The sequence below is a fragment of the Pituophis catenifer genome, unplaced genomic scaffold, assembly GCF_029215685.1.
Source record: "Pituophis catenifer annectens isolate HBS135680 unplaced genomic scaffold, rPitCat1.0.hap2 SCAF_2, whole genome shotgun sequence".
Lineage (NCBI taxonomy): Eukaryota > Metazoa > Chordata > Lepidosauria > Squamata > Colubridae > Pituophis > Pituophis catenifer.
In genome coordinates this window covers 199696902-199709273 of record NW_027256882.1, presented here as the reverse complement: position 1 = coordinate 199709273, position 12372 = coordinate 199696902, and the positions used below count along the sequence as shown (strand labels likewise).

The 12372-nt window shown below is 37.2% G+C and overlaps 1 protein-coding gene across 1 annotated transcript; it reads right to left on the bottom strand.

The window, feature by feature from the left end:
* Positions 1–305: 305 nt before the first annotated feature.
* Positions 306–2081, bottom strand: CCIN (calicin). The gene has a single exon (XM_070935437.1). The coding sequence runs from the start codon at positions 2079–2081 to the stop codon at positions 306–308; it is 1776 nt and encodes a 591-aa protein (XP_070791538.1).
* Positions 2082–12372: the final 10291 nt, after the last annotated feature.

The window sequence follows — 12372 nt, the reverse complement described above, 5'->3', positions numbered from 1 at the left end:
GCCTTTTGTGTCTGAACAAGCTGGTATCTAGGTTTTTATCCACTGTTTTAAAATATCTTCAAATATTTAACATAAAAATCACAGAATGAAACATGTTAACAGCTATATTAGTATTGCATAGGATTTCTAGCTGATTATTTTATGCCTCTAACCCTGGAGAAGTGCCATATCCCCCTCCTATATTCTCATCCTAATTACATTACGTACATGATAAAGGGACAAAAGGAAGTGTCCATCTATGTATCTGTAAACTGCATTTCAGTCATTCTTTATTGCTACAGATTGTTTCATTTTGGTTTCACAAATTAATTGACTACAGTTTTTTGGAGGACCTTGCATGGCAACTTAGCCATGCAGCAAGCAGGACAATCAAGAGCTTCTGGAGGCTCAGCTAAAGTCCTCCATTCCCCAGTGCTTTGGTCTAACATATATGCTTGCCGATTGATAGAATACTCCTCTGGACGTTTGTCACCTGGACAAATAAGTCCACCACATACAAACACTTTGTTATTCCCAATAGAACACACTGCATGTGACAGATCCAAACTATAGTTATGTGGCAGCAGAGGCACAAGGCTTGAGGTTTTGCTAACTTTAATCTTCTGCAGATTTATTTCCATGCTCTCTTTGTGGCTCTGTATACTCAAAATGTTCTCATGTGGAAAAGACAACAAGGGCTTGTGGTTGAATTGAATGGGAAAAGTGATATACTGGACCACGTTCCGGGTCTCTGTGTCAAAGCAGTCCAGCACACCTACTCGTGAGAAGCGCCCATTTACCAGACATCTCCCTGTCACAATATAAATAGTCTTGTCTCCCTTGGTGATCAGTGCAGTTGCATCCATAGGTATACTCATCTTCCCAGCAAGAGTCCATTTCTCTTTGCCTTCATCGTACTTGTAGATACTGGAAATGTACCTTCTTGGGGCTGTGCTACCTCCTATAGAGTACACTGCGCCTCCACAAGTCACCATGGTATGGAAAACAAGACCAACTGGCAGATCTGGAAGTTTGATCCATGTGTTGGTATCCATATCATACTTCCAGGCAGTCTTCAGTCCAGAGATCTGCTCAGTAGTTCCTCCAGAGACATAAATGAATTTCCCCAGTGAGGCTGCACTGAGCGCGGCTGCTCTGTAAGGCATTTCTGTGAGTTTCATCCAGATATTCTCTCCAATTACATATGCAAACACTTCATTGTTGAATTTTCCCTGTTCTTTTTGTCCCCCTAAGATTACTACTGAGTCCACTAGTGCCCCTTTCCTTTGTTGAAGCATCAAACTTTGAGGATTTCCTTGTTTACGTTCACTCAACACAGCTTCTATCCGGGACAAAGGTCCAGTGTGGTCTGCAAAGAGCAACACTTCCCGACAGGCTGCGAGTAGTGTTTTGGTAGAAACTGCTGTTAAACGTATATAGGTAAAGCACTTTTTAAAATGCTTCTCCCTTTCATTCTTTTTATATTTTATCCACTGAAGGAGAGCGAGAAAGATCTGATCTTCGTTTTGCACATGAAGATTCTCCTCTTTAAGCAATCTGCTGAAGACATGATAAGGGCATTGCATAAATTCTGATATTCCCTGAGGCCCTACCCAATAATGAAAGTTGTCTCGTATCCCATCATAGGCAGCATTCCTTATGTCCTTCAGGTCATATGTAGTGGCTATCAAAATGTACTGGAGGCAGTTCTCCATTTTGAGGGACCGGAGGAGGAAATCAGAGCAGTGACTTCTTAAAGTTTGGGAACTGAAGTACTTGGCTCCCTTCAGCAGTTCCTCCACATTCTTCTCTGAAATCACAATCCTCCCAGTATAGAAATAATCAAGCAATTCCTCCATTAAGGCCGGGCTCATGAATTTCGCATCAATGATAATAAAGAGTTCATCATCTGCTTTCATATCATTGCTGGATATCAAACTCCTTATATGGGAAGACATCGCTGCTAAGACGTTGAGGTGAGCATAGAAGACAGTCTGGTCCACACTGAGAGCCACATCACAAAATTCCTTGTTCTTTCTTTGTTTGTTAAGGGCCTGTACCATAAAACTGTTGTGGTTCTTTTCTGTAAACTGCATCTTCATGTTTTGAGCTGGGTCAAGGTTGTCTGAAGTTGAGGATGATGGTAAAAGCCTATATTCTCTTGGCTTGAAAACTTCACTCTGAGTGCAGTGGAGTGATGTCAGTAGATGTAGATACCAGGTCACAATTACCTCTGACCTAAACTGAAAACAGCCTTTTGAAATTTGTAAAAGGTTCTGCGTAGCATTTGGATAATATAGGAATGTTACTTCAGATCCAGTATGAATACAGTCACTGTAGGTGGCTTCCTAAAGACGTTGGTCCTTTTTCTTCTCACTGTGGCTGTGCAGCTTCAGGAAAATAAGAGCTAACAACAAGTACAGCAAGGACACTCACTATAAATCAGAGCCTCTTCCTACTTCAAATCTCAATACTGCTCCCTTCCAGCTTTGCTACAAAAAGAGTAAAACTTCTAATCTTAAGAGGATCAATTTCTTACATCACTAGAAAAGTTTTCCTCAGTTTTATATTCTTCTGCATGTTTGGATCAAAAATGTCACAATTCCCAGTCAATTTGAATGGAAATTTGATTAATTAATCTGTTTTTCCTTTCCCTAAAGGTAAATGGGAAGAAAGAGAAATAAAATAAGAAAACAGTTGAAGTAAATTCTGAAAACATTGAAATAATTCAAAGAACTTGGCTGCAGAAGTGCTAAATACAATCCCTGAAGATAATGGTTTTGTGCTTGGGAATAATACAGAAGACTCCCTCACTATGTTCTGTAATTGTAGTCAGCATTTGAAGATTAGAAATGTATATTTTCATCACAATATTCTCAGTGTATCAGCTCATTTTAATTATAAAGTATTGTTGTGTAGAACAGGTACGTACTTTTAAATATTTTTTTCATTTGCAACACTGATGAATTTAGAGCTTCAAAAAATTTGGACCAACCTTTTCAATTATTTGTGGAAAAGTAGTAATTTTTCAGATTTTCAACATAGGCATAGTACAGTCCTGTTACGTTTATTGGATAATACCTACATGAAACATCAGTTGAAATTTCTGAATACTCAAGAAAAAATACACCTAAGCACATTGCACTAGCAGAATCATGGTATTATATAGTATAATCAAGGTATTGATAACTGTCCGGACCTGACTTAATTTAGGAAGGATTACAGCTGGTGTTCTGGGTGCAATGTTGTTTGGGCTTGGAAGCTTAGCCGAGGGAGACCTGTTTAAATATTTCGATAAAAGACCAGCAGGAACTCCAGGGCTTTAAGTTAGAATGAGAGGTTAAAAAAAAAAAAAACCCAAGGAATAACAGTAAACAATTTATTGCACTTTCTACCAGACTGACTCTGGAGAATTTGTATTCATTTCACTTACAAATCACAAAAAATTGTTTTCCTGTCTCACAGTTGCTAAATTGCTCTTTTCTAAGAATTCTGACTGCGCTCTGCAGAGTGAACAATGCCCATTCCCAGATCTAAATAACTGCTGACTTGCTTCCTAAATCTTTCACTAACTTCAATAACCTTTCCTTCCTTAGGATTTGCTTTATCATTTTTTTGTGTTTTTTATTACTTCCAACTCTTTTGCTTCTATTAGCCCTGGTGGTCTTTAGCTCCCCCAGCTATTTTTCATTCATTCCTTCTAAATCATATTGGTAGCAGAGCCTTGGAACTCTGCTGTTTTACTAGCAATTAGTCTTAAGACCAACAAATGAGCAATTGTTTCAGAGCCTTTTTTCTGAGATACAGTATTTTTCCATAAAAACACTAGATTTTAATCCACAGAATGTTAGTTACAGTAGTGGGTTCCACTTACCTTCGCTACCGGTTTGGAACCGGGAATGCGCACGTATGCTCGCTTCGCTCGCAGCACTTCTGCACATGCGCATAGCATCCATGATGACAGATGGGTGGAACTTCCTCCCGCCGCCACTACCGGTTTGCCCAAACCAGGGTGAACCAGTAGAAACCCACCACTGGTTAGTTGTTACATATTTGCTAAATGTGAATGTTAGTAAATGATTTTCTTTTGTTATTTACCATCATCATTACTACTAATTTATTAAATTTGCATCCTCAATGCCTTAAATTTTAGAATTCCACTTCCCAAAATAGGGACAATTAGAAACATCTGCTTTCAATGCAATATTCTCAATGGTTGTCAGTTTGAATAGTAAATTATTTTGTTATGTTAGATAAATATTTCTTTAAAAACTCAGAAAATAAATTTGTTATTATTTACATCTCTTTGTCCTGTTTTGAGTTTCCCTGTAATAATTGTATCATGATTTTTGAACTCCAGGGCTAAAACCTAATTGTGGAACTAAGCCCCATTAAGGTGTGTTTTTCAATGGACATGCACATAGTTGTTCACAAAGACATTATTGTTGATTCTTGTGCTAGTATTTGGGGCTTGGCTAATTAATTTCCCCTACCTTCTGCTTTTGCACTTATTAATAACAATGTCGTCTGGAGACATAAATGAGAAAAAAATATTAGTTCTATAAAGCTAAGTTTCATCTGTATAGGGTATTTTGCTACAGAATTAAATGTACTTGTGTAGACGGTGCCTTTTATTCCCTCCTGGTCCACAAATCTTACTTTAACGTTGTTTCTCCAGGTCTTCCCTTTTGTTAAGATGTTACACTACTTTGGTAAGAAAACACTGTAAGAACATCTGGAGAGTGAGTCAACCACAAAATTGGTCATCCTCCCACATCATTTTCAGTTTAACTGAAAAGGATTCAAGAAGCTGTGTACAGTGCTGTCTAATTAACAAGAGTATAGAGAACAAAAGCTGATCCAAAAGAGAAGGAAAGACAATGCTTCAACGTTAGGGAAGAAATCTTTTGAGTCACGCAAATAGAATATATTTTACCTAATTAAAGAATCTAGGGAACAGCTAGTAAAATTCCTCAGATAGCAAAAGTTTGGGGACAAAAATATATTTCTGTACTAGTTATGTTCACAAACATACCCTGCCATAAACCATAATTTGTGAAGCTATAGTAACTGTGTAGAGAATGGCTAATGTAGAGTGTCATGGAGGGGTGTTTCAGCCCTCCCCACTAAAGCTTTTGATCCTGCCTCTTCAGATTTAACATGGGACAGCTTTTGATTGTGAGTTATATGTTTCCTTTTTCCTATTGCCACTCAAGCACATGTTGTTATGAATGTTGAAGCTGGTCTTTGAGTTTTGATGTTTGAGTGAAATGAACTTTTTTTTCAATCAAAGATTAGAATGTTATTCATCTCTTCATTTTTAATTATCTAGTAGTAGTAGCAACCTTAACATGGATGCCCAAAGTGTATTTTCAGCTGGTTATCCACTAAAAATAAGAGTTTAATAACTAAGCCAGAGATTGTGATGTTTTCTGAAGTTATGGTAACTGAAGCACTCTCTTCTTTAAAAATTGAAATTCATTCACATACTATTTTAGAGAATGATGTAAAAAAAGGAACTTGCTTTCATGCGTTTGCATGACTCAATGATTTACTGCAATTAGAGAACAGTAATTTATAGAGACAGTAAAATTTCTCAACTGTATAGGGAATGTTGAGTTAATCAAGTTCTATTATCATTTCTCTTACCCAACCGACATTTAGTAATTGCAAAATTACTAATTTCTTAACAAAAATATTTCAATCTCTTACTAACATATAGTACAAAATTTAATTGCCTTCATTGCTCGATGGATTTGTTTCCAAATTCAGGTACTCAGGGTTCCCTAGCAAAAGATGATAAGAGCTTTAGTAGAATCCCTCTTATATTGCTATTATTTACTATAACTTTAGTTTGGGATTATAGAGGGATTTCTGTGAGGGAAGAATATGGCATAAAATATGGTAAATTTACCATTTTTTGGTAATCTTGACTCAGTGTTGACTCCTGACGAGTGCCTGGTCAAGTTTTTTGGGCAAAGATTTTTGCAAATAGTTTGCCATTGCTTCCTTCCTAGGGCCAAGAGAGAATGACTGGCCCAAGGTCATTTAGCTGGTTTCATGCCTAAAATAGAACTCATGGTCTCCCAGTTTCTACCCTGATACCTTAACTACTACACCAAACTGGCTCTTTACACTGGTGGAATGATGATGGTATGGAGGGTATGTATGGATGTATATGTGTACCTATGCATATTTATGGTGCATATATGCAGAGCAGCAATAAAACAAAAAGACAAAAATATAGGGGGGCAGATCAGTGAGCAATAATTTTAGTTCATTATTTTGCCATTTTAAAACGAAGCAGGTTTCAATTTAATCATTGGCTGAATGGGTGATGTTTTGAAGATTACCATGAAAACTGCATCATGTGGTTACATAGTACTACAGGACTGGACAGCAGCTGAAAAGAGAATGTCAATAGCATTCTGTCATTTATCACATCAACAGTTATTTACCTTTAATTATCTGTATTCAAAATTCAGTTTTAAATTTTGTATTTATGTGTTTTTATCCTGTGGCTGTTCACCACCCTGAGTCCTTCGGGAGTAGGGCAGTATACAAATCAAATAAACTAAACTAAACTAAACTGTAAGCTACCATAAAACCACCTGTTTCCCTACTTTCTCTGGAAGTGGAGATTTGGGGCAAATCCTTCAAGTCCAGTGTTATTTTGGGGAGTTCAGATTCTGATTTACTAAATCTCATTCTATTGAAAACTATTTTTTCATCAGATGACAACTGGAAATACTGGGTGGCTTTATTGGTTTATTTTATATTTCTATGAAGGCCATTCTTTTCAATTCTTTTTTCCTGGATACCCATGTGGAAAAACTACAGTACTACACTATAATTGAATAGGAATAGTGATACTCTGGTCTCCATCTCTATATCAATTTCCATGGCTGTATCTGATGTACATTCCTTGTGACTGGGCAAGGGGCCCCACAGATACTTTGTTCAAGAATTGATATTTTTTTCAAACTTCCAAATGGGCCCATCACATGAATCTGCTGGGCACCAAAGTGAAGGCAGCTCTAAAAGTCATAGTAATAATTATAACAATTATTAGGCATGTTTATTCAGGCAATAAAAGAATGCAATGTAAAAACTGTGGCTTAACATTTCAGTCATTCACAGAAAACTTGGAACTAGATAGTGGTGAGGGCAAGCCAGTATGCTATTTTTTCTTTTGCTTTCATCATTCTAAATTATATAAACCACTGCTTAATTTACTGTACTTCTGTGTAAAATGCTTGCTTTCATTTAAGATGATTTTCCAATTTAACATATGCCATGTGCTTTCCAAATTTAATATGGAAAAACCTACAAGTACAATTAAGAAATGGGAGATACTGTACAATATTTTATGATAGTATTTTACAAAAATCCTTAAAATATTGTTGCCTTTAACCATCCTTCCCCCTAACCTGTTAAATAATTGGTTCAATAATCACATTTATAATTGACTGACTCACTGCTCCCCCCCATCGTAAATTCTTTATATTACCTCAGAATAAAACAAAGAATTATAATGGGAAAATAAATTGTTCTTATTTTAAAAATTAGCCACACTGATGACGATAAAACACCCCTGAAGCTTTTCTAATTTAATTGATGTCAGGTAATACCTGTCAACGTTTTATCAGAAGAGCTAGTCTGGTGGATATTAAGCTAATTTTATCATATCAGTTACAGCTTAGTCCATCAGTTCTGCAAATCACACTGCTATTAACAACATTGCCTTACAGATCTTTGCATTATAATCCCCATGTAAGCTCCAGATGTCAAATCGGGGGGTTATCAATATAAACCATCTGGAGGATCAATAGTTGCTTCTATTTTAATATCTGTATAATTTCGACTGGTATTTTTCATCAGAATCCAGCGATTTCCATTTGAATGTGAAGAATGATTCTTCTGCAGCAGGGAAGTAGAACCTCTGGTCAGGAATGCTTCTGACCATGACCAAATCAGGTTCCGACCAAAAAAGTTCACATTTTTTTTCTCCCTGAGGCTGATTTCCCCTTCTGTGCCATTTTTTTGTAAGCACCAAATTTCCAAAATTAGGTTCGGGTCACGACCAAATTGGTTTGCAGCTAAAGTTATGAAACGAATTATGGTCGTGACCAGAGGTACTGTACTTGGCATATGCTTAATCTCAGAGGTATTCTGCGAACAACAAAAACAAAGTTAGATATAAGAAAAATAGTTTAAAAATACTTCCATCAGCTTAAATTATATCCATATTGTAATGTAGAAATTATATCTCACACTTTTAACTGAAGACATTTTATTTCCAGAAACTGAATTTTTACAAATGTCTGCTTGCTTCATCTTCCAAGAAAACTTACAGTATATGGTGCCTCTATACCAAGAATCAATTTGCATGAGTTAAGTTTCTCAATCATACAATTTAATAATATAACTTGGTAGACATGGCTCATTTTTTTTATTTCTCTCTCCCACCTGTCCCTTATTTTTCTCACCATCTGGTCTAGTCAGAGCTCTTGAAACTGGAAAGCTTGAAGCTAATATTTTATTAGTTAACTAAGTAAAGATGATGTCTGTACAAGTTAAAAAGGGAGGAAAAACATATAGAAGCCATTAATATGGATTTCATTATATTTTATGAATGTGGGATTAACAGCAAGCATGCATAATTGATTTATCTCAGATTTTAGCTAACACTAATACCTTCTTAAAATCTATTAATGACGAAACAAAAGAATGGGATGTCCCCCACTTTTGGAAATCTTATTAATAATATTGAAATTATGGAATAAGCAAGTTCCCTTCTATTCTTTATCTGTATTATTGTCCCTTCCCCTGCTGTTTTGTTTTTAAGGGGAAAAATAAATTTAAAAAATAGATCCAGTTGTAATATGCAGTTGGGGCAACTAATCTGGCTCCCCTTTTATGACCCTGTAATCCCTTAATTATTCAGGGTAGGATCAGGGTGATTGGATGGGTAACACACTAGATATAGTATCACACATAAGAAACACAGGGTATCTTTTTTATGCATTAGGCCAGGGGTCTTCAAACTTGGCAGCTTTAAGACTTGTGGACTTCAACTCCCAGAATTCTCCAGCTGCTAAGTTTGAAGACCTCTGCATTAGGCTAACACAACTACCTGTTTCAAAATGTTTACATATAAATCAATATTTTTACCTCCCCTCCCCCCCCCCAAAAAAAGGTGATTCTACCATTTAATATTGAACGTGTCCAACTTTTTTTTTTTTTACCATTTTTCTAGTATTTTTCTATTATTTATCTTCTTTTAGACATCTCATTTTGTTCAACTGAGTTTGACATCTCTTTTTCTTCTGTACTTTTTGAATGGGGATACTTCTTTTTGCTTATCTGAACTTTTCTATTTAAGCTTAAATGTGCAGTCCCTTCCGGAAATTGCTTCCATTATAAACTAAATGAAAGGACCAACTTAGTTTTTCATTTTACTCTCTAACGTCACCAAACTCTCCTAGCTTCTGTGAAAGCCAGTGGCCTGACAAATGTAGAAGCATAGTTGATCTTTAGACTTTGGCTCTACAAATAGAATATGCTGCTACTTCCAAATTCTTCTACAGTTGAAGAAGACAAATATTTTGCAGCTGGAGGCCATTCTATTTTCAGTATTTTTTATGAAGTTAAATAATTATATAAATGTTGCATTAGGATTCAATGCACTTATTCTCTGTGTATAATTTAGAAAATCAAGCAGAGATTTGCGCTGTAGTAATTCAGAGCGTTTCAACCAGAAATCGACAATGCAATTTTAGGTAAACTATGCAGAAAAAGACTACTAGTACAAACAGAGAATCATAGAAAGGTGGAAGTTCTGCCCTCTTGCTCTGCCATGCTGGATAGGGATAAAAGTGGCTGGAATTAAACCCTAACTTAATGCAACAAATGATACATTTGTTGACTGACAAAGACACACCTAAGTGCATTTAAATAATCCATGAAGCAATTCATTTAGGAGGCATAAATAAGCAGCAGCTTACAATAAAGCCCCCTAAACAAGCTGACTCTTGCTTTCTAATAAAATTTGTTGTGCCCACCTGAGAGCTAAATTTTAATAGTTAGATCTAACCTAACATCATCAAACTAGGTGGCTGCTTGGCAGCGAATACTCATTCAGAAGAGGTGACAGCCGTTTTCTATACTCTGAAACCTATTCAAAAATATTGTCTTCAGCCACACCCAGTTTCTGCCAAAGGTAGTTACGTTATTAAAATGCTTCCCTTGGACATTGCAGGTGGATGAATAAGCTGTAAAAGAATAACTTGCAAGTGAGAAGAAAATTTGATATATAGCACAGCTATAAACCTTTACATCTCTCTCTCTCTCTCTCTTAACACTGTTTCATAATTACTTCTTTAAATAGCAAAGACACTGCTTACCAAGTGGCAAAAATGAGGTAAAGTGAGGACACTGATACAGAGAAGGGAGCTGTGTGTGTGCTTGGAGGGTTGGAGAAATACAAAACTAACAAGACACTCAAGAGGGGCATTATACCAGCTTGATGGCAGCCAAAGGACAAGAATGTTCAATGATCAAGGAGAGTTATGGAATGCAGAGTGTAAAATGAAAAAGTACAGCAGAAGATAGGATAAGGTAAGGTAAAGGTTCCCCTCGCACATATGTGCTAGTCGTTCCCGACTCTAGGGGGCGGTACTCATCTCTGTTTCAAACCCAAAGAGCCAGCACTGTCCAAAGACGTTTCCATGGTCATGTGGCTGGCATGACTCAATGCCAAAGGCGCACGGAACGCTGTTACCTTCCCACCAAAGGTGGTCCCTATTTTTCTAATTGCATTTTTTACGTGCTTTAGAACTGCTAGGTTGGCAGAAGATAGGATAGGATCCTGAATTGGCTTGCCTGAGTCTTAGTCTTTGAACAATTTATTATAAGTTTTGAACAACTTATTATAGCGATGAGAAAACTAGCTTTTATTTATTTATTTTGCGTTTCAAACCATTGGGCCAGGGCGATGTGAAAACCAGGTTTTATTTATTTATTTTGCATTTCAAATCATTAGGCTAGCGTGATGTGAAAACCAGGTTTTATGGTGTTGCTTGCAGAAGTCCCCAGCCAGTAACAAGCTGTGTTTTTAGCCGAATGTGTAACGCAGTTTTCTCCCCAAGCAAAAGAAATGGCCATTGTCATTGCCAAGTCAAATGCATCTGATTCCCTACCTTTTTGTATTTAACAAAACTTATGTATAATGAATTGCTCCAAATATTAATATCCAGAAAGCCTTTTTTAGAACAATGTCACCTCAGAAGGTGACTTCTAAGCACAACAAGGGAATAAAGCTAAATATTTGAGGGGGGGAGAGTAAAAAGGTAAAGGTAAAGGTTCCCCTCGCACATATCTGCTAGTTTTTCCTGTCTTTGGGGGGCGGTGCTCATCTCCGTTTCAAAGCCGAAGAGCCAGCGCTGCCCAAAGACGTCTCCGTGGTCATGTGGCCGGCATGACTAAATGCCAAAGGTAAATGGAACACTTACCTTCCCACCAAAGGTGCTCCCTATTTTTCTACTTGCATTTTTTACGTGCTTTTGAACTGCTATGTTGGCAGAAGATAGGATAGGATCCTGAATTGGCTTGCCTGAGTTAGTCTTTGAACAATTTATTATTCTAGAAAAAAAGGCATAGAGTTAACTGTTACCCAGAATAGACTCCCCTTTTGGGATAAATTGGGGAGGATTCCTGTACTGCAACATTTTCTTACAAATTCCACTTCTTTATTACTTCATATGGATAAGCAGAGCATTCCGATCCCATCACTGAAATGTGCTTTGGGATATTTGAGAACTTAAGAGGGCAATGGCACAATCCTGAGAAAAGACACAGAAGTTTTCAGTATTGCAGTGGGCACCTGGTGCTTACACCTTTAAAGATCAAAGGATTGTACACGGTACTCCACATTCATTTCAGAGAGGAGGGAGCAGGAAAAATTACATTTCCGAGTATCAGACTTCCTCAAAACCCATCAGGTATGTTTGGGGCATCAGTTCTAGAATTACCAGTAAACACTGGTTGATGAGTTTGAGCTACGGAAAGGCTGCTGCTGAAGCAAATATCTTAAAATTCAAAATGAAACAAATCCAATTATTTTTAAAAGAAATGTGAGGTTTAAGTGCATTACACCATTATAAAGACTATAACTTCATTTGTGGGAGTTGAGCCAGTCCGCTCCCACAGAGAGGGTCTCCTCAGGGTGCCATCGGCCAAATTATGTTGGCTGGCGACACCCAGGGGGAGGGCCTTCTCTGTGGGAGCCCCTGCCCTTTGGAATGAACTGCCCCAAGAAATGGGTAAGATCTCCGATCTCCGTGTATTTCGCTGTGCCCTCAAAACCTTGTTGTTCCGCCAGGCCGGGCTATC